This window comes from Notechis scutatus, chromosome 10, assembly GCF_049901735.1.
Source record: "Notechis scutatus isolate UNSWTSFEM ecotype Mainland chromosome 10, rNotScu1.2, whole genome shotgun sequence".
Lineage (NCBI taxonomy): Eukaryota > Metazoa > Chordata > Lepidosauria > Squamata > Elapidae > Notechis > Notechis scutatus.
The window spans coordinates 23,069,088-23,089,980 of NC_142018.1; the positions used below are offsets into that span (position 1 = coordinate 23,069,088).

The 20,893-nt window shown below is 53.1% G+C and overlaps 4 protein-coding genes across 4 annotated transcripts in view; 2 read left to right on the forward strand and 2 right to left on the reverse strand.

The window, feature by feature from the left end:
* The window catches only part of FRMPD3 (FERM and PDZ domain containing 3), a 28,155-nt gene extending 21,268 nt beyond the window's left edge, over positions 1-6,887 (reverse strand). The window contains exon 1 of the mRNA XM_087972334.1: positions 6,152-6,887. Coding sequence (XP_087828460.1) covers positions 6,152-6,212 — 61 coding nt within the window. The 5' untranslated portion in view covers positions 6,213-6,887. The remainder of the gene's footprint in view (positions 1-6,151) is intronic.
* A 1,665-nt stretch (positions 6,888-8,552) lies between these two features.
* On the reverse strand, positions 8,553-10,974 carry DNAAF6 (dynein axonemal assembly factor 6). The gene is made up of 7 exons (XM_026684312.2): positions 10,968-10,974; positions 10,748-10,896; positions 10,598-10,667; positions 10,391-10,493; positions 9,907-10,003; positions 9,426-9,511; positions 8,553-9,055 (listed from the first exon to the last, which is right to left on the reverse strand). Exons 1-7 carry the CDS (start codon positions 10,972-10,974, stop codon positions 8,926-8,928), a joined length of 642 nt encoding a protein of 213 aa, XP_026540097.2. The 3' UTR covers positions 8,553-8,925.
* NUP62CL (nucleoporin 62 C-terminal like) lies at positions 10,930-16,264 on the forward strand. The gene is given in 15 exon segments (XM_026684294.2): positions 10,930-11,050; positions 11,053-11,278; positions 11,281-11,296; positions 11,407-11,457; positions 11,459-11,832; positions 12,046-12,123; positions 13,053-13,184; positions 13,430-13,531; positions 13,957-14,059; positions 14,188-14,332; positions 14,436-14,485; positions 14,693-14,827; positions 15,489-15,600; positions 15,794-15,860; positions 16,102-16,264. Coding segments are annotated over 15 exon segments (1,761 nt in total). The 5' UTR covers positions 10,930-10,972; the 3' UTR covers positions 16,194-16,264.
* A 43-nt stretch (positions 16,265-16,307) lies between these two features.
* Positions 16,308-18,678, forward strand: RBM41 (RNA binding motif protein 41). Its single transcript, XM_026684286.2, is given in 8 exon segments — positions 16,308-16,418; positions 16,513-16,623; positions 16,744-16,811; positions 16,814-16,929; positions 17,081-17,285; positions 17,377-17,696; positions 18,118-18,265; positions 18,347-18,678. Coding segments are annotated over 8 exon segments (1,140 nt in total). The 5' UTR covers positions 16,308-16,410; the 3' UTR covers positions 18,511-18,678.
* Positions 18,679-20,893: the final 2,215 nt, after the last annotated feature.

Sequence of the window (20,893 nt, forward strand, 5' to 3'; positions counted from 1 at the left end):
AGGAAGGACGGGTGCAGACAGTGCCGCCCCCTCCTTGCCTGCCTCCTTTTGGCAAACAGCCTGTATCAGAGCTAATGGCAGGAGAGCACCAAGCAAGTCTTCCACAGACTGAAATAGCTGGAAAGACTATGGCCAGCAGTGCTTCCTGCTGTCTTCCAGAGAGTCGTGACTGATGCACAAAGCCTTTTGCAAGGGATGGAGACTTATGTACTGGAGCTCACCTTACTGCCAGTGGGGGGGTCCTTGCCTTAGCTACATTTCCTGTTTTTATTTATTCCACTTATTCTATGTGCATTAAAAAAAACTACTTTAGTTCACTAGCTAACAAGGTTGCCTGGAAACAGACTATTCAGTGTGACAAATTCTTGACTGTTAGCAGAATTCAGTTGCTTGAAAATCAGTTCTTTATCAACCCAAGACAATTAGAAAATTCTGGCAAAATATTTACCCTGTCGTTCTGGAGATTTTCATCCTATGGATAAAGAAGTGCATCCTAATCTACAGCTTTCAATGTTATTGACACCTAAATATAATTTTCTATCCTAAACCCTCAGGCATTTTTCTTTATTTGTTCTGCCATGTAATGCACTCAAATCTCTTCCTGCTGCCATTTCCTTAAAAACACCCAATGGTCCACGACAAGCAGAAATTCTTCCATCTCTTTGTTCTCCAGATTCAATCACTGGTGAAGATCAATTTTATCTGCACAATAATGAATGAATGAATGAATGAATGAATGAATGAATGAATGAATATATGCACACTGGTCTGCATGTATAGCCATAGTTTCTAAGTACAGTGTGGAAGAAAATATACGTCTTACATTGGAGGGAGTCCCATACAAGAGTGCCGAGTAAGGAATAAATGCTGCGGGGATGGTGAAGGTCTAATCAGGTTATTTTCCACAAACATCACCAGGATTTCCTCTTACAATTGATACAGAGATAGACCAGTTCCTTCTAGGAGAGACAAATTGGGACATTCATCGTAATAAATGGGAGTGTTTTGGTGATGGGTAGTTTGCTTTGCTGTAGTGCATAAGTCTTGATGAATCTTCACCATGGATGGTTTTGAATAACCAAGAGAATACTTAATAAAGATTAAGGGATTTCTGGTTTGTTGTAAGTGCTTCTGCAGTCTGGGGGCCTGGGGCCTTCCCTCCCCCACAGCAGTGCCAATAGAATTGTGAGAATAATTTACATGCCTGTCTTTTCATTTTGTCAGTCTCTGCTGTGTGCCCTGCAGTTTCATTTCAACACATATTTTAAAGGTTTAAGCAGGGAGTCATGAATACCCTGGTTGAATGAACATCCCATTAGATGATGAGGAGCAGAAACAATAAAAAGGGATGGGAATTATATTGCATTTCCATAGTATCCAGATCTGTTAAGCAGTCAAAGTGAATGAGGTTGGCAAACTTGAATGAATATAAATTATTTGAGTAAAAATAAGTGAAGAAAGGAGTGCATACAATATTGTTAAAAGTATGGGTGGTGTTTTCCCAAAGCAAATCACAGACTTTTCCAAGAGGTGTGAAACAGTGGGGTGAGGAATTTTACTTCCTAGACCTCTGTTGGCAGAACACCGTGGAGCCCATCTTCCTACACATTTCTTACTGGGATGGCTGACCCTCTGACCTTCCTGGAGGTGCCTGGATGGAATACCTGAAGTAGGATCAGAGGTCTAGAAGCTCCCTTCCAATTCAAGGAACATATGCATGGAAGCAGCAGGAACAGGAAAGCAGGAAAGAAGCCATGAAACAACGTTCCTGATTTTAAGGGAAATTGAACAGCAATCAAATCCATGGCTTGGATTCCAAGGGGGATTAATTTTAATAAGATCAGGGCAATTATGAAATAATACCATATGATAATAAAAAAAAGAGCTTAAGATGGACAATAAAATTATGAGCAGTTCCATGAGTCAAAGAAGAGGCAAATTTGACTACACAAAGTTTGGTTAAGATCTGAAGAAGAGAAAGACAAAATGAGGAGCTTGAAAGAGGCCTTGGAGGAAGAGCCCAGAGGGACAGGCCGGAAGTTCAGAGGGAGCATCAGCAAGAATAAGACCCAGAAGGAGATAGCGGGGGGGGGGGTCTCTTTCAAAGAAAAGAAAAAATAAAGCAGGATACTATATAGCTGCTTCATGGAGATGAAGAAATGATAACAAGGAACAAAGGAAAGAGAGAAGTTATATTCTGACTATTTCCTTCAAGAGTCTATATGTTTCACCAGGCAATCATGAAAAGCAGGAAGGGGCAAGGTTGGATTTGAGTCTTCAATATACCTGGCAATATTTACTTTGTGTGCAGAAGTTCCACACCAAATAGGTTGCACTCTAAAGTCCTGAAAGAACTTATTGACAGTTGGCTGAACCTTTTTGAGAAATAATGGAAAATGAATATCAGATAACTAGAGAAGGGCAGATGTTGATTCTATCTTCAGAAAGAAGGAAGAAGAAAACTTGGAGAACTATGGACCAGTCAGTCTGACCCTGGTACCCAGGAAGATTTCTTGGGAAATCATGAGGCAACCAACTGTTGAACATCTGAAGATGCTGGGATGGTTATCAGATGAAGAATCTTTAGCTACCTGGTTTGCCAACAGTACATGTGAAAAGGATTTTGGAATAGTAGGAAATTATTTGTTGAATTCCATCCAGTGAAAGGAATAAATTAGACTGACCAGGACCAGGACCAACTACTGTTTGCTGATAATGGACCATCTGTTTCCCAAAGAAGTATGGTGCAAAAGGACCTGTCTTTCTTTCCCAAAGGCAGGCAGAATTCAAACTCCAGAGCCTCCAAATTATGCCCTAATTTCCAAGAGAAGGGCTAAGCACCAGCTAAGCCAGATTTCTGTAATGCAGTGGCCTTTAGGCAGATTTCCCCACAACAGCCATTCAGGCTAGAAATGGGCCATGGGCAAGTGCTTTCCACTGCTATCACTTCGCTATTGCACAAACTATGCCTTATAGTCCTAAGGAGAGAGAGAGAGTGAGCATCCCTCAGAAGAACCCCACAAGTGTGGAATGGTGCTGGGCAATGAGCCAAAACATATTCTTGTGATGTCAATGCTTTGCAAAGTTGACACAATCTCTCCCCATCCCATTTTCACGTTGCCTGAATCCAGCCCCACTTCTCATTGTTGCTTTCTGCCCAGCAGATGTCCTGTAAGGGAAGTGGAGGATCCTGGCCTTCTGGATTTCTCTATCTTCCCCTTCCTGCCTGTTGCTCAGGGCAGCCTCCCCATCACTCTAATTCCAAATTCCACCTCCTTTCTCATGGTGGGGCTGATTAGCAGGACTGGGGTCCAAGGTCATTCTGCTGAGCCCCCCCCCCCCACACACACACACACACGGAGAAGAGTGTTTCCAGCAAAGGCAGTGCCCCGTGGCCTCCTTGCCAAGCCAGTAGCCCCTCAACAAATGCCTGGCTTCTTGAAAGGCCTAAGTAGAGAAACCCAAAGGAGGCCAGAGTGCCCCAAGGCTCTCTTCTGCCTCCATCTCTTTCTGCTCCTGCCTGAATTCTTGGCTGCCTCACAGATGGAGCTTTTTATCATGATCCAAAGACTCAAGCTTAGATGTTGCTTGGCCTTCTGTCTTTCAGATCTCTTTCTAGCCACGTCAGAGGGATATTTATTTGCCTCTGCCAGGATGCTGCCCTCTCACACCCAGCAGAGCCTTGTGTTGCCCTCCCATTTCAAGGGCCAGAAAGAGAAAGGGGGCCTGTGAGGTGCCAGGCAGGAAATGGGTGAGCTTCCCTCCTCTTGCTCTTCTCTAGCTGCAAAAGCACCACCAATCCTGGGGAAAAGAGACTGAATGGTAAACTGGTATGAGGCAAGGCAAACAGAAACATGGGCTCTCCAGAGCCTCCCCCCACCCCACCCCCCCACACATAATGTTATACTAGGGATGATAGGTGTGAGAGTTCAGTAATGAGAAAGACTACTTTTGCATGTATGTATGTATGTATGTGAGGGAGGGAGCTACATCTATGTCAGATTTTAGAATATATATCCAAAATAACCCAATTTAAATGCAAAACTGGGGGTTTTAGCCATCTCTTGGTAGCCAAAAATACTTTATATGATCATACGTTTTTGCAGTTGTTTTTAACATACTAAAAGGCCATTCAGTTCATTGGGAGAGGTGCAAAGGAGGGAGCCATTGATCAACAGGGTTAATTGGGTCAAAAACAAAATTTCATCCTGTTCACAAAATACTTCAAGCCCCCCTTTTTCATGCAAGCCCCCAAATCTTTTGTTTTCATTTTATGAGGAAAGGGAGAAAATCTTCATGGTTGAAATGAAATGAAATGAAATGAAATGAAATGAAATGAAATGACAGACAGACAGACACACACACACACACACACACACTTCCCCACCAGGAAGTGAGAGTGCAGCCACCTTTGGCTCCACAGCCACTGGGTCAGCATCTTCCTGGCTTGTGGCTTTCATGAAGGATCCTTGCTGGTTTCCCTGACTCCACCATACCAATGACTTCCTTCCTTCTATTAGAAAATTCTCACCTAAATTTGTCTACTTATAATTTAGAGGAAACAAGCTAAAAGAGTAAATATGCACAGTAGTAGTGATACAACAGGCATTGTGCTAACCCTATGCATCTCATTTAAACATATTGGGTGGGTGGCCAATTGCCCCTAAGAGGCTGACCCAGAGTCAGTGGCCAATTCTATGCTCTAGCCGTCCTCTTCCTTCCCCATTCCCTAACTAGCACCCCAAGTTGAAACCGACTGGGTTCTTACAGAATGACTCCCCCCATGCAGGAGTTGTTTGGAAGTTTCGGCTCCCCTCTTCTCCCCTTCCCCCATTTGCTCTGCTTAATTGGCTTGCCTAAGTTACCCCAAGAGAAGATCCAGGATAGCCTCCTGCCCTCCACGGCATCCATGCCAACTGTGAGACCTTCCTGATGCTCAGCTCAGCTGGTGCCCCCCAACGCCTGTCATCCCTCCCCAGCCGAAAACTAAGAACTGGTATAGGAAGACTCCGAATGGAAAGAACGCCTGGAGTTTCTGGCCGGTCACTGGGAAAGCAGCAGAGCCTGCTCCCAGCCCACCCCCAGCAGCGTCCACGGAAGAGTTCTCTCCTCCGTGGCTCCGGGAAAATATCGCTACTCCCCGCCAGTTTTCCAGATCCCAGAGAAGAAAGTGGCTCCCGGGCCAACCCTCGGCCTCGAAGCCTGGCAGGCGGCGACACAAGGACATCTCTTGCTAAGGACACCGCAACAGCGAGTCCAGGCCGCCAAGCTCCCTTTCAGCCGCTTCTTTCTCAGGGGGAGGAGAGGCCGGGGGGTCCGCAAAGGGCGCTTCTGACTTCCTCGGGCCTCTCCAGAGCCCGTTCCCTCCGCGCTCCTTTCCCCGGCGCCGTCATCACCTGAGCCACGGAGGTGCCGGGGAGAGGCCGCCGCCCCGCGACTTAAGAAATGAAGGGTGAACCCGGCGCCGGAAGGCAGGCTGGGCCGGCGAGCGGAGGGGAGACTCACCTGCTAAATTGGGCTGGAGGAAAGAAGGCCCGCGGTAAATCTCCCTGCTGCCCGCCTTCCTGGAAGCCCACTTCTGCCGCCGCTCGATGCTCTCACGCTAACGCTGTTTCAAGGAGAGAAGGTCCTTTTTCTCTTTTGGTCGGGAGGGGCTCCGGGGACCGCAGCGCTTTGGCCGGGGAGAGCGAAGGGACAGGCCCGCTCGGAGAAGAGGCGGGGCCGCAGCAACCTCAGACCAGTCGGTATCCCCGTGTCCCCAGAGAAACCAATAAATTCCTGCCCGGTGCGGGCTAGCGCGAGGGCTGCCCGAAAACCGAGGCGCCCGCAAGGTGCAACGGCCTGCCGGGGCAAGGCTGCCATCATTGACTTCATTCCTCCGTAAAACCTTCTCGCCCTCCGCGCTCCACGGAACGGTGCGGCCACGGAGAACTGCGTGGCGAGCTCTCGGCGGCCTGCGGGAGGGCTTCCCGGGGATTGACCGCAGCCGGAGGGGCAGGGCTGCCCGCAAAGGGGGCGTGGTGCGGCCACGGCTCCCTCGAGCCCAAGCATCGCCCCTCGACGCCCGCCGACGGCTTCCCCGACGGCCCAAGCAGCCGTCTTTCGTGAGGACTGGGGGAGGTACGGAGAAAGATAGAACCTCGGGGCCTACCTGGCACTCGCTCCCGCCGCTGCGGTTCTACTGGGACGGTGGCGAGGCTGCGACAGGGCATTGCATGGCCGCCTTTGGCCGCTCCATGCTCTGCCTTCGCTCGCGGCTGCACTTCGGACAAGGCGGCGCGGGGTGGGGGGACTGGCGAGGCTCCCGAAACGCCACCGGGCCTAAGCGGCCAGGGCGGCGGCGGCGGCGGGTAGACTGATGCGTGCGGGGAGGGGAGCGCGCGGGAGACGGCGGCGTCAAAGCCCTCCCTGGCTCTTCCCCGAAGCGCCTCTCACCAGCCGAATCCCCTGTCTCGCATGCCGCCGCTCCCCGCCTTGCTCGGGGCGCTCGCCCTTCGCTGCCCAGTTCGGGTGGGGCGGGCAGGGTTTAATATCTGCCCCGGGGAGCGCGCCGAAGGGGAGCGGGAGTGGCAAGATCCCTTCCAGGAGGCCCTCGCGATAAAGAGGGCCCCTCGCCCCTACTTCGCCTGTCAGGTGGCAGCGAGGCAACGTCACCGGCAGGAAACCACCCAACCTCTGGCCCTGTGAATGGCGCCTCTGCTGCGAACGGGCTTGCAGGGCGGCGGCGGCTGGAGTCCTACACTACGGGGGGTTTTCCTCCTCCAAGCTCAAGAAAGGGGTTTTGGCGCAGGCTTCTGAAAAAGCGGCACCGTAGGTTTTAAATGGTCTTGATTGGGAAATGCGAGCGCGTCTCCGGCGCTCCCCTACTTCGCTTCGTAGGTTTCAGATTGAGGCTATCCGCAATCAATGCGGGGCTGAGGGGAAGCCAGCCTTATTTCAATAGCCAAATTGGGGGCGGGGAGGGGGAGAGAGAGGCAGCGTCTTCTGGGAAGGCAGGCCAGTCAAGTCGTTCCACATTTTCCCTTCCCCCATCAATTAAGGAGGCTACTCTATGTGGTAGTCCAGCTCAGCCCAGGAAGGCAGAGGCGGCCCTCGGGTCAGAAGGGGCTTGCCTGAGTCTCATTGTGGGGAGGAGGAATCAAGCCCAGAGGAGAAGCAGTCCTTCTCCTTCTGGTCTGTTCTGAGGCGCGCAGTGGCAAAACATATTAAAGCAAAGCACAGCTAAATGAGGGGGCTCCACAATCACCCATAAGTAAATAATCAGTTCACCCACGTCCTGAACCTCCTAAGGGTGGGAACCCCATGAACCCTTCCAAGCGCCCAGGCCTCCAGGTCCTATCTGCTGGAATTCCTTTCTCTAGGCAGCAGGTCTGGCTCACCCTGGTCCACCTGCCACACTGCCCTGGGAGCAGGCGGCTCTGGAAACTAGCCAGAGTGGAGCACGGCAGCGCTAGCAGCACTTCGGGCTTTCCCCTTAAGTCCACACAGGGGCCTTTCTGGCCTGGGTCATGCTAGAGGACTGGAAGTCCACCCAGTGGCCCAAGAGAAAATGGGGTGAGAAAATTCTTCCTTGGAAAAATGAGTGCTTGGACCTGGGCAAACTCATCTAGATAGAAGGATTAGTCCTCCACCAGTTGGTTCCCTGTTGTCACCATCTCAGCTTCTTTTGGTCCAGGGTGTTACACACAGGAGAGGATTTAGGTGCAGAATGGATTTGGGAGTGTGCATATGAAGTAACTGGCATTTTGAAAAGTCGATCATTTTTCTTTGTAAGGATTTCTTCTGCCTTTTTGCTACTTCCCCCTAATCCTGCTGTTGTGAGAAGGCAAGTCCTTCCCTCCCTCCCCCTCATTCAGCAGGCCCAATCCAAGTTTCCATTGCCCTGACAATGCTTTTTGGTGCTGGGCTGAATAACTTTGTTTCTTGTGGCTCCAGGGATTTGATATGCATTTCCAAAAGAGGCAGGGTACCAATTTGTCACATCTCCTCCCTGCCCTGCCTCAAAGTTGATCAACATTAACAATGTCCTCCTGCTGCCTTAACCTCACCCTGCTGTTTTTACTGACTTCATCAGTTTTTACCTGGCCTGAGTTTGTCTCCTTGGGCTCCTCTGATGAAACATAAACACTATCATTTAAGTGGAACCAATAGGAAGCAGGGCTTTATCATTACTGGGAGGTGACAGATGTCTTGTAAGTTGTCCCACTCTACTGAGGCGGCCATGGACAAGCTCTCATTTGCCTACCCCTTCTCCCTCTGCTGCAAACCACATCAGCAGGAGCTCCTTCTCCTGCATGCTTTTCAAGTTGCAGGCTTGCTTGCAACCTGAGCCCTCCTGATGGAAACACTGTTGTGCTAAATGCAGTGTTCATTCTTCACTGAACCCCAGGTGCATTGCTGGAGCAGAGAGGTCAGCATCTCTTGAAACAAGCCTCAGCTTGCTTAGCTCTCTGTTCTATTGCAAATGGCCCAGAAAGCCAGTGAGCATCAACTGAAAGGAAGCCCCTGCTGTGCTGGCCAGGGAAGACTTCTGTAAAGAGTAGATGTGAGCACAGAGAAGAAAGGGCGGGACTTTTATTTTCTATCCACACCATAGAAGTCAGAGCAGTCAGCAGCTCAGCCATTAAGACCCCACCTTGCCTCTGTTCTCTCTACATGCTGATCTCCTGATGTTGGAGGAATGGACCCCTCCCAAGGAAGCAACAGTGAATGAAAATGGAGACGCCAGAGGCCTCCTAGAAAAAATTCAGTATCAGAATTCAAGAAGGAAGTAAGACAGTCAGATCTCAAGGTCTCCTGGTACAGGCACAATCGGACAGTAGTTCTTTGGAATCAGTGGCAAGATGTTTTCCTTCTCCTTCTTCTCTCAGTTACCTAACTAGAAAATCTTCCCTGGGCCTCTGAGGGGCTGATTCCTCTTTCTCTTCATGAAAAGTTGATGAAATCCAATTCTCGTTTCATCCTCAAAGTGACTTCCAGTGTGGACTGTTCAGACAGAAAATGGGCTCTCCCATTGGTGGCGTCCACTGGATGAGGTAGATGCAAAAGGAGCCGCCTGGAAAACAGACCATTCCAAGCTGAAATTGAGGGAGCAACCAAGAGTGTGGGGATTGCTACATGCCAAATGAACTCCCCCACTTCCCCAGTACTAGCAGAAAGGTAAACACTAGAAGCAAGGGGGGTGGGGAATCAGAGAGAGGCGGCATATAAAGCTCAGAGACTTTCCCAATAAGAAATTACTATGGCCAAAGCTCCATAAACCTGAAGTATGTCAGACCTATCAAAGCATTAAAAGAAGGCAGCAATATGTTCCTGCTTGCTCTGAAGCATGAACCTCACAGCCAAGACATCTCGAATATTATTGGAATGTTACTGTCTAAAGGCAATATAAGAATACTCTCACAAAAATAAATTATTCAGCATACTTCTGGGGACTCCGAAAATCAAGGAGCTTTTCTTGTATATCAAGGGTAATGTCTGAAGCTTTTGTGTCCGGCAGTTTAATCTTAATCTGAAATTGGAAAAACAAAGTGAGGAAAAGAGATTAATTATGTTAAATGAATCCTTTGTGGATCCAAGCTTATTTTCAACAGGAAGAGAGGCATGCAAGATATGTTACGCTGTTACTTTTCTGTTTTAAGACACAGAACAAAGTGAGAGGTTTTGGAATCATTGTACCACCTCTGTCAAAGCTGGGGGCATTGTTTGATAAGGAAAAGAGTCGCCTCAGATACATGAAATGTTAGGTTAGATGGTTAAATGTTAGGTTAACGCGCACAGAGAAAGTGCAGTTGCCAAACTTTTGAAATTCACAACTCCAGTAAGATTGTGTAGTTTTTTGCTGTGAAAAGGCTGGCAGGACCACTCAGAGAAACATTGTCAAGAGGAACAACCACCGCTTCTTACCAGCATGTCCTCACAGCAGGCAGTGGAGGGGTCCTTTCTGCTCATGCCTAGGAACAGATCCTCAGCCCTCACTTGCTGCTTGAACACAATCTCGTACCTGTAAAGAACGGGGAGTCAGGCAGCTGCAGTTGAGGTGGATGCTCCACCACAGCACATCCTTTCTCAGGTCGCCTAGACTAGAGCCTCTGTGTTTCTTCCTCACACAGAGGAATTTCCTGCTTATCCTCCCTATTACAGCAACCCCCAAACCAAGAGGCAAAGCTGGCAGAGCAGCGAATCAGTGGGAGATTCTGTCCTAGTTGGGGCCGCCCCGCCCCTCCAGCCCCGGTTTGGATCGAGCGGGCTCAGGGCCCGCTGGCTTCCCTTCCCCGGGCTCATTCAGGAGGGCTGCAGACGGAAGGGATGCGGGGGAGCCCCGGCCAGTCTGCGGGATCGCTGCACTTCGGAAGCCCGCCGCTTCTCTGCCTGCGGTGCGGGGACGTACTCCGGCTGCTCCCGGGGGTCCCACGAGGCGTCGCCCGCGCTCCCTTCGGGCACCTCCCCGGCACTCCAGATGGCCTTGCCGTCCTCGGGCGGCAGCGGGGCGGCTGCGGGAAGAGACGGGGCTCTGAGCGGCGCTTCCGCGGCCTCCGGCAGCAGACGGGCAGGCTAAGCACAGGCGAGCCACCTTCCCCCCCCTTCGCCAACTCACCCGAGGCGTCGCTGGCCTTCCGGGGCCCGATATTCCCCGGACCGGAGCGGCCGCCCGCGGGGCCCTGCGCCTGCGGAAAGAAAGCGGCGAGTTCAGGCAGACAGCCCGGGACGCCCCACTGCCCGCCACGGCGCCCGGCCCGGGCCTCACCGCGTCCGCGCCGTCCTCGTCCCCGGGTCGGAGGAGAGCAGCTCGGCCAGCGCCAGCAGCGACTCCGCCGGGAGGGGAGCGCGCGTCGCCATGGTCGCTCTGTACCGGCGCGTCCCGCGTTGCCCGGCAACGGCGCAGCTTCCGGGCTGCTGCTTCCGGCGCGCGGCGGCATCGTCACCGGGGCGCGCGGCGGCAGCGGCGAGGCTGCTCGGGCCCAGACGCGCCATGAGTCAGTTCGGCTTCGGCGCGGGCGGCGGCGGCGGCGGCTTCAGTTTCGGGACGCCCAAAACGGCGGTCGGCACCACCAGCAGCAGCGCAGCCCCGCGGGCTTCTCCTTCTCCTCGGCCATCTCGGCGGGCGCGGGCGGGGGCACAAGCGGGGCCTTCGGCTTCGGCTCTCCCGCCCCGAACGCCGGGAGCGCCCCGCCCGCCGCCGGGCTCTTCTCCTTCGCGACGCCCGCCGCCTCCGCGCAGGCCTCCGCATTCAGCTTCGGGATGCCCCCGGCCTCGTCCGCGGCGGCTACTCCTGCGGGGGCGTTTTCACGCTGGGGTGAGAGGGGCTCCGTCCGATCGCTGGCGGGAGTGGGATGGCGGAGCCGAGCGAGGGGCCGCCTCCGCCGGGGAAGCCGCCCCACCGCCTCCCCTCGTTCTCCTCTTCAGGGGCAACGCGGCCAAGCTGAGCTTGGGGGCTCGGCCGCTACGACGGCCTCCCCGCGACCAGCGGCTTCGGGCTGGGCAGTAGCGGCGGACTGGGCGGCTCCGGCGCGAGCGGCACCAGCGTGGCGGGCACCCAGGTGGCGGCGGCGGCGGCGACTCCACCCGCGGGGTTCGTGTTTGGCTCGGCGGCCACGACGACGCCACAGCCGGCTCCGGCTGCCCCCGCCGTCGTGGGAGGCTTCAGCTTTGGCGGGGCGGCCCAGACAGGAGCTCCGAATTTCAGCCTCGGCTCGCTGGGGAGCGTCCCGCCGCAAACAGCACCTCCCGGCCCGACTTTCGGAATTGCTCCGGCCTCCGCCAACGCCGCTGTGAGCACAGCAGCCGCATCGCAGGCAGCCCCGGCCTTCAGCCTCGGGACAGCGTCCACCGGTGAGAGGGCAGGGCAGTCCGAGCCTTTAGCGGCCCTCCCGACTCGGGTTGTGTAAGACCAGAGTGCCTTGCTGCGTGTGCGAGGTCTGCCGGAGCTTCCCCTTGGAAGCCACGGAGAGGGATTGGAAGGGGCCCCTTTGCCTGAGGGCGCTGCAGGGAGGCCCTCCTTCTGGAAACAGGCAGGAAGCTGATGGGCTTCTCTTCTCCTTGCAGGTTCTGGCTTTGGAGTGTTGGCTCCAGCAGCGGTCACTTCCACCACCACACCCTTGTCCTTTGGGGCTAAACCTGGAGGTATGTTTTGTGCTTGGGAACTGAAGAGCTTGCTGGAGCCTGCCCACCGTGCAGACTTGCCTGCTGTTTTTTAAAAATATCCTGGTTAGATACTATTTCCTGTTGCTTAATCCCTTTCAGCATCATAGTCTGCATGCTGACCGCTCTTTCTACAATCTTGCCTGTTTTTGTTGTTTCTGCTTCATAGTTCCACCTCCTGCCCAGGGCCCAAAGGGTGTTTCAGTCTTTTCTTTAAACTTCCCCTTCAGCTGCTATGGAGAATAAACATTTGCCCTGGGCAGATTTTCAAGTATTGGAAGGCTGCCACTATATTTTTCCTTGGCTTTCTCTTCTTTGGGTTAAATGTACTTCTTTCAATTGCTCTATTTAAGGTTTAGCTTCCAAGTCTTTTACCATCATTGTTGCTTTTCCCTATGCTCTTTCTAGTTCCTCAGCATGCTGCTTCTATTTTGGTGACCAGGACTGACAACTATTCCAGGTGTGGTCTGTCCAGTGGAGCACAGAATGGTGATCTTTTCCTGGAATGATTTATTTGGCAAATATGTGCTCTGAAAAATATATTTTTCTTTCATGTATTTTTCCAGCAATTCTCATTTCTCAATTGCAACAATTCTTTTATAGGCCTTGTGTGTGTGTGTGTGCCCCCGTCCGTCCGTCCATCCCATATCAAAGATTCCCATATTTGAAATCTTTCATTATGGCACCAAAGTAGTTCAGCAGCAGTGCTAAATTCCCTTGTAACAGTTGAAAGGAGATGCTACAAGAATGTCTGCTGTGTTTGGTTTATTGATAGGATTGCACTCACTTTAGGCATTGTCTCTAGATAGATAGAATGAATGAAATGATATTTGGCCTTAAGAGGCACAGAAAATTGTGCATTTCTAGAAGCTCTTCATTGTTCTCACCCAGCTCCTTGTCCTCTTCCGCAGGTACCACTGTCACCTCGGTGGCCCTTGCTACTACAAGTTCCTCTTCCCTCCTCGGCCTATCAGGGCCCACGCTGTTTGCATCTGTAGCAGGCTCTTCAGCTCCAGCTGCCTGTACCACCACTAGCCTTTCAGGTGATTTGGCTGGGGAGGCAGGGCCAGCCGGAGCCTGTCTTTGCCTTACAGCCTTTGCTCAACGGAGAGAGCATAGGGTAGTTAGACGTTTGGGAACTTGATCTCCCTTCAGGCCAGAAATTTTGTGCGCTTTGCCTGTTTTTGTCTGACACAAATGATCGTAGCATTTTTCAATATATGATTCAGCTTTTTTTTTTAAAAAAAATCCTTGTTTGCTTAGCAACATTTGTCACTTTCTTCTGCAGTGGGTACCTCCTCGACAGGGGCAGCTCCCACTGGGACCTTGGGATTTGGCTCAAAAATGCCTGGAGTGACCACAGCAGCTGCTGCCACTCTCCCCACAGCTGGTGAGCACCGGTTAGAGAAATAGGATGAAGGAAAGAAGTGTCCTTTTGGGCACTGAGGCTCTTTAAAGGGGTCTTTCTGGCAGGTTTGACCACCTGGCTTGTTTGGGGCATGGTGTGTATATGCCTAAAACTTCCTTTTCTAAGGCAAGCCATCGTCAGTAGGAGAAAAGGGGGGCTGCTGCTGCTGCTGCTGCAGGGCAAAACCGGGCTCAGCTGAATCCAGGGGCCCCAGAGCAGAGCCTTCCCTGCTCTGCTGCCCAGGGGACACGCAGAGCTAGAGGCCTGGGTGAAGCAGGGTCAAGAATGGGAAACATCCCTGGGGCCACAGTGACTTTTAGGCTTGGTGGTGGGAATCAAAAGTTTTTCTTCTCCAGGGGCACACCCTGCTGTTGGTCACAGCTGATGCCAGGTGACTTTCTTTCCAGGGGCTGCTTCCATACCTGCTGCAGGATTCCTCTTGAACCTGAAGCCCCTTGCCACAACAAGCGTGGCTGCTTCCACCTCCACTGCAACCACCACAACTGGCATGTGAGTTGCGTGGAGAGAGCTTCAGTTGCAATGGGATTTGAAAGTGCTCCATGGAGATGCCTGGCCAGGAGCACCACTCCCCTGCAAAGAGACTGATAGCAGGCTGGGATTTTCCATCTTCTGTCCAGGGCTCCCCCCATGATGACTTATGCCCAGCTGGAGAGCCTGATTAACAAATGGAGCCTGGAACTGGAGGACCAGGAGAAGCACTTCCTTCAGCAGGCTACCCAGGTCAACGCTTGGGACAGGACATTGATTGAAAATGGAGAAAAGGTAGGAGGGGGCTGCCTAGCTCTGGTGTTTGGCAAGGCAGATTCTGTCATGGAAAGAAAGAACTGCATCTCTCCCTCCCTCCCTCCCCCTCCCTCCTACACAGATCACAACCTTACACAGAGAAGTAGAGAAAGTGAAGCTGGATCAAAAGAGGTAAGGGATTGGGCCTGAAAAAGACTAGAATTGGCCTTGGAGGAAAGGGGAGGGCTGTCCCTACTGGCTGCTTTAAGGAGAAAGGGGATACCGTCTTCAAGAGGCCGAGCAAGACTTTTTGAAGCTCTCCTTGTCAGCCTATGCAGCACCGGTCGGTTCAAAGGCACTTTAGCATGCTGTGCCTTCCCTTCCTCCCTTCCCTTATAGGCTGGACCAAGAGCTGGACTTCATTTTGTCTCAGCAAAAGGAGCTAGAAGACTTGTTGATACCATTGGAGGAATCTGTGAAGGAGCAGAGTGGAACAATCTATTTGCAACATGCAGATGAGGAGCGGGAAAAGACGTGAGCATCCCTGAAGGCAGGCTGTCTCGCTTCTCCAGGAGGGATCAGTTGCCTGGCCTCCTACTGTCCCTTGGTCTTCTTTGAACAGTAGTGGGAATCCAGTGTGGGTCAGTCACCGGGACCAGAGGTGTAGTCTTTCAAACTGCTGGATCCCATCCTCGGGGAGCTTCTCTCCACTGGAATACATGCTTTGGGCTATTTGTATTTATGTGGCACCTTCCTATTTTGGCTGATTGGCATGTTGATGGCTGGCAGTTGACTGTTGTTTCCTTGTGCTGCCAAGTCTTTGGCTCCTAAGCACCTGATAAGCTGATGGTAAATCAGCACTTGTGTTTACTGACAAGGGGCCTGTTTCCTAGGCTTTAGTCATTTCCCTGGCTATCTTTGTACCTGCATGGCTGACAATCTTAGTAGGGGAATGTTGGAGGCTTCAGCAAAGGGGCGTTTGTGTGCCCATCTGCTGACATCCTATAGCCAAAGGTCCTTTTCCTCAGGGTTGAGTGTTATGGTCCCTCCAGCTGGGTTTCTTCTGATGCTCCTCGCCCTGTTGCCTATTCTGTAGGAAGCAGAGGCACCGTTGCACAGCTCTTTGCCTCTGTGTGTCCTTCGTTCGGGTGCTGCAGATATAAGCTTGTGCTGCAAGTTTGCTCTTGTGCTGCAGATACAAACTGGCAGAGAACATCGATGCTCAGCTGAAGCGCATGGCCCAAGATTTGAAAGATATCATTGAACACCTGAACACCTCTGGGGGCCCTGCTGACAATAGTGACCCTGTGAGTACCCTTTTGTGGAGGGGGGGCTTCATTTTTGTGCTTTGAATCATTAGGTCTGATGAAGCTAATACTTCAGCTTCCCCTTGCTGAGAAATATGTAAGTGGGAAGGAAGAAGCTCCTGTCTTTGGTTGGCATGGAGGCATGGGAGCCATTTCCTCACCAGAATGTGGGTTTTCTCCCCCCCCCTCACAGCTTCAGCAGATCTGCAAAATTCTGAATGCACACATGGATTCTTTGCAGTGGATTGATCAGAACTCCGGTATTTAATTCTGAAATCTGGGGCAGTCCCCCTTTTTATAGCTAGGCGTAGTGTCATGGCCCTGGAGGTGTTTCAGTACAGGATTATCCTCTCCCCTCCCCCCGCCCGCCTTGCCTGCCCCCAGTCAGATCTGGCAGCTGCGCCTTTCTGGACTTCCCCTTTTCCCTCTTGGGGTGCCCCTCTTTCTGCCCTAGTGGGAGTGGAAGCCCCCCTCCCGCTCTCATTCTCCATCTGTCCACAGCGCTGCTGCAGAGGAAAGTGGAGGAGATGAGCAAGGTCTGCGAGAGCCGCCGCAAGGAGCAGGAGCGCAGCTTCCGCATCACCTTCGACTGAGCGCGCCGCCTGATGCGCCCCCCCCCCCCCCGATTCTTTTTGTACCCCTCAATAAAGAGAGTCTTTCCAAACGCGTCTCTGTTGCTGAGCCTTCGCCGGCCAACCGCCAGGGGGCCTCATAGGACGTGGAGTGGGGGCGGGCCCCGGGGAGGGGGCGCCGGCCAATGGGGCCTTCCCGGCAGCCCGCGCGATACCCCGGAAGCCTCCGGCCGCGGCGATGAGGAGGTGAGCGGGGCGCAGGGGGAGGGGGGCACGGAGCCCGGGGGAGGGAGGACGGGGCGCCGGGAACTGCCGGTGCCTCGCCTCGTCTCTTCCGCAGGTGCGGCGGCGGGGAGGCGGCGGCAGCGGCGGAGGAGCTGGAGACGGAGGGCGAGAGGCAGCTGAAGCGGCTGCTGCGCCACCAGCTGGACACGGCGGCGTCGCTCGAGCAGTGAGTGGCGGCGGGAGGGGCTCGCCAGGGACACCCCCCAGCCGAGAGCGCCGGGGCCCCGACTGAAGGACCTTGGCGCCGCGGACCAGGCCGCGGGCGGTAACGGGCGTTCTCGCGCAGGTGTGTGGCCAAGCGGCACCGCTTCGCGCCGGCGGCCGTGTACCGGCCCTTCGGGGAGGAGGCCGCTGGCGCCGCACTCTGCCGGAGTTCCGGGCCCTGCAGGAGAGCAGCGGGGAAGCGGCCTCCCTGCAGGAGCTGGGCCTCTCCGACGCCGAGATCCGCCTGTGGAGGCAGCGGGCCCAGAAGGTAGCCGGCTGCTGGGGGCTGCGGGGGAGGCGGCCCGGGTGCCGTGGCGGCCCCGCCTTCAGGGCTGCCCTGCCGGTCCGTCTGCGTGGCTGCCTGGCCGAGGGGAAGGCGGCCTCCGACTCCCCGCCACCCCACCCCCTCTTTGCTTCAGGGCCCTGGGCTTGGGGCAGCCCCGGAGGCCACTCGGGACAGGATCCGAGCCATCCAGGAAAAGATTGCGGAGCGCCAGCGCATCCTCTCCCTGCCGCAGCACTTTGCGGGCAGCAAGTCACTCAGCAGGCGTGAGATGGAGATTGAGAACGCCCTTTTCCAGGGAGCAGACCGCCATCCCTTTCTGCGGATGTTGTATCGGCCAGGTACACCTGCCCGGGCTGCGCCAGGTTGGGGGCTGGTTCCTGTGTTTCCGGGCTGACAGGTCAGGCGTTGCCTTTGCCTCTTGTGCTCCAGATGAAGCTCAGCCAAAGGTGGCTTCTGGGATGGGCCCAACGTCTCAGCTCGACGTGGTTTATCAGCAGCTCCTGAGCGAACCCTTGCCAAGCCAGAGACCACTGGAACCACTAAAGTCTTCCCAGAAGGCACCTGGTTCATCTTGCTCTACCCCCTTCAGCAGCCTTGGAGCAGCAGCTGCACCAGCTGTGGAGCCTGTGATGGTGACGGAGCCTGTAGCGTGTGTGCCAGAAGAGGAGATTCTCCGGAGCCGCCTTTCCAGGGAAGAAATCCGCCGGATCCCCAGATTTTCCTCCTATAGCCCAGGGGAGCCAAGCAAGGTACTCGCCAGGCAGGCTGGGCTGCACTCAGCTCCTTGCTCTTGTGCTTTGCTCTTCTCTGGGAGAGTCCAGTTGCCCGGCTTCTTGTGTCAAGAGGTGCTCAGTTTGGTGCCCGGGCCATTGAGCAGCTTCCCCACAGAGGGAGAGGGTTTGTCTTGTCTGTAAAGCACAGAACCAGGCAAAACCTGCCTGAACCTGCCCCTTGTTCAAAAGGGGGGGGAATTCCTAACAGAGCTTGGGGAGCCTGCAGGGGAGAAGAATATAGTGGCCCTCAGCCTGGGTAGTCTTGGCAGAGAAAGGAGGGGCCTCTTGTCTTCTCCCCTCTTAGCAGGCAGGTAGTGCAAGCAGCTCCTGTAGTGGGGAGGTGGCGGGGGCTGCGGCAGGCACCTAGGCTGATCCATCTCTGGGGGGGGAGTGTTAGGTGCTGTACATGAAAAATCTGAGTCGCAACGCTACAGTGAAGGACCTGCTGCCCTTGTTCTCCCGCTTCCAAGAGAAGGATGCCCCCCCTCTTCGTTTGCGCCTGCTGAGCGGCCGCATGAGAGGCCAGGCCTTCCTCACCTTTCCCAGTAAGTACCTGGCCTCTGGGGGAGGGCCGGCCCGGGCCGGTCTCTTCCCCCCTCCTCCACTAAGCCTTCTTCTCTGGCCAGCCGTGTCCCAGGCTCAGGAAGCTTTGGAGCTGCTCAACGGGTTTCTCCTGCTGGGGAAGCCCCTCATCCTTGAGTTTGGGCGGAGTGGGAATCTGCCTTCCGTCCTGGGCTCTAGAATCAGCTCTGCACTCCAGGAGAATGATGGCCACTCAGACAAATCCTAGACTGTTGGGTTAGCTTGATGGCTTTGCCTGCAGACGGAGAAGGCTGGAAGAGGACTGGCAGGACCCATTGCCGCTGGGGCTCCCGTGCTCCCCTTTGCTTCCACACACAGAGGAAGGGAGCCAACTGCACGTGGGGAGCAGGGAATAAAAGAGAGTCGTTTTATTGGATGAGAGACTCTGTTGATCCTTTCTCGCTCAGTTTGCATAAAACGTGTGAATGCTCATGATTCCTCTGGCTGTGTTGTTTGGGTCCTGTCAGAGCATTCTGGGGCACCGTGTTCAGTCAGAGGATAAGCAAGTGTTGCTAAGGGACAGTGGGCTGGTTTAGTGGTCTTCCTCTTACAGGGGCTGGAATAAGCCCCTTTCCTTGGCCTCTTTTGAATTGATAAAGAGCCATCAGATGGATACTTAAAGTAGTTCTGGCTAACTGGGAGTGGAAGATGCTTGCTTTGTTTCAGAAAGAGCCCGGGTCTTGGGCATGCAAGATGGGTCCTTTACCCCCCAGTGTGCATCAAGAATGACCCTTGGGGGAGAAGAGTGGCAGCCCAAGGCCCAGTTGGGGGTTGGAGCTCTGCTTCACACCTCTCTGAAGTAAAAGTAAGGAGCAGGAGGAGTGGGGCGTCCTGCCTGCCAGAGTCGAGGAGGCCCATGGGGGGGTGGGGGTAGAGCTGACAGGGAAGCCCATTATCTCTTCTTCCACTCCCAGAGCAGGGCTAAACGAAGGAGGCTGGCCTGCTGGTCTGTTTTAGAATAGAATAGAATTCTTTATTGGCCAAGTATGATTGGACACACAAGGAATTTGTCTTGGGGCAAATGCTCTCAGTGTACATAAACAAAATAAAGAATATTCGTCAAGAATCATAAGATACAACACTTAGTGATAGTCATAGGATACTAATAAGCAATCAAATCATACTAGGAAACAATAAAAACGATATAAGTTGTAAAGATATAAGCAACATGGATATAGCCATAAGTGGGAAGAGATAGGGACTAGTAAGGATGAAAATAATATTAAATCCTAAAATGGACACCTAACATCAAAAACGTCATCAAAAAAGCAGAACAAAGAATGTTCTTTCTGTGCCAACTCAGAAAGCTCAAACTGCCCAAGGAGCTGCTGATACAATTCTACAGAGGAATTAATGAGTCTGTCATCTGCACCTCTATAACTGTCTGGTTTGGTTCTGCAACCCAACAGGACAGACACAGACTTCAGGGGATAATTAGGACTGCAGAAGAAACAATTACCAACCTGCCTTCCCTCAACACTGTCCAACTATTTACAAAGTCTGCACTACTATTACTGTTAATCTTCCCATCACTCCTTATCACCCATCCCCACCCACTTGTGACTGTATCCCTGTAACTTTGTCGCTTGTATCCTCATTATCTTCGCAGTTTCCTAGTATGACTTCATTGCTTATTGTACCCTATGACTATTAAGTGTTGTACCTTATGATTCTTGACGAATGTATCTTTTCTTTTATGTACACTGACAGCATTTGAACCAAGACAAATTCCTTGTGTGTCCAATCACACGGCCAATAAAAGAATTCTATTCCCATTCCATTCCATTCATTATTTTATTCTATTCTATTCTATTCTATCTAATACAGTCTTAGTTGTTAATTTGACAGTGTTGTGGAAATTAGTTTAGCAGAGTGATGGCATTCAGGAAAAAAAAATGTCCTTGTGTTTGGCTCTTTGGGGCTCTTTTCACTGCCCCGCACCAGAGTCTATTCTTGAGGGAAGAATCCTGAACTGCTCATAGCTGCCCTTGATTTTCCCTCCTCCGTTATCTGGGGCAAAGGTTGGGGGGGGGGGAGCGTAGCAGGGGATGTGACTACATGACGGGTGCTTCCACCCGTCCTTTTCCTCTGTGACAAAGGGAGGGAGTCTGATCTGACGGAGCCCAGAACTGGCTGGGGAGGCTTCATCCTTGTAATGAATCCTCTCCTGGTTAAAGGAGGAAAGTAAGAGCAACTGGTGAGTTAAGGCTTGCTTGACCAATGCTGCTCTTTCTCTGTTGCCTCTGATACGGTCTTGCTCCTCTCTTGCAGGGAAAGGAACTCTGCAGAAGCATGTTCTTAGGAGTGGGGTCTCCCACTTCCACCACCTGGGTCTTTGCTCCAGAATTACCTCTCCTGGTTCCTTTTTTCTCTGGGTCATGGAAATCTGGTGGCCCCACCTTGATTAGTAAAAGAGTGCAGCCGGTTGTCGGGTTTTGTTCCAGATACCTATGGCTGCTTGGGCTGCCCTCATTCCAAGGGGCAGCACTAGGGGAAAAAATTATAGGCTCAGCAAGGAAGTTATTAAAGGAAGAGCAAGATGTGGGAAGGCTACCCTGACCTGTCCTAGCTCTTGCAGAATCTGCTGGGCG

Coding starts and splice junctions, on each gene's coding strand:
- DNAAF6 (XM_026684312.2), bottom strand. Junction 10,004..10,390: donor GACCCCCGGGAGCAGCCGGA/GTACGTCCCCGC, acceptor CGTTCTTTACAG/GTACGAGATTGTGTTCAAGC. Junction 9,056..9,425: donor GATTTTCGGAGTCCCCAGAA/GTATGCTGAATA, acceptor TCTGTTTTCCAG/GCGGCTCCTTTTGCATCTAC.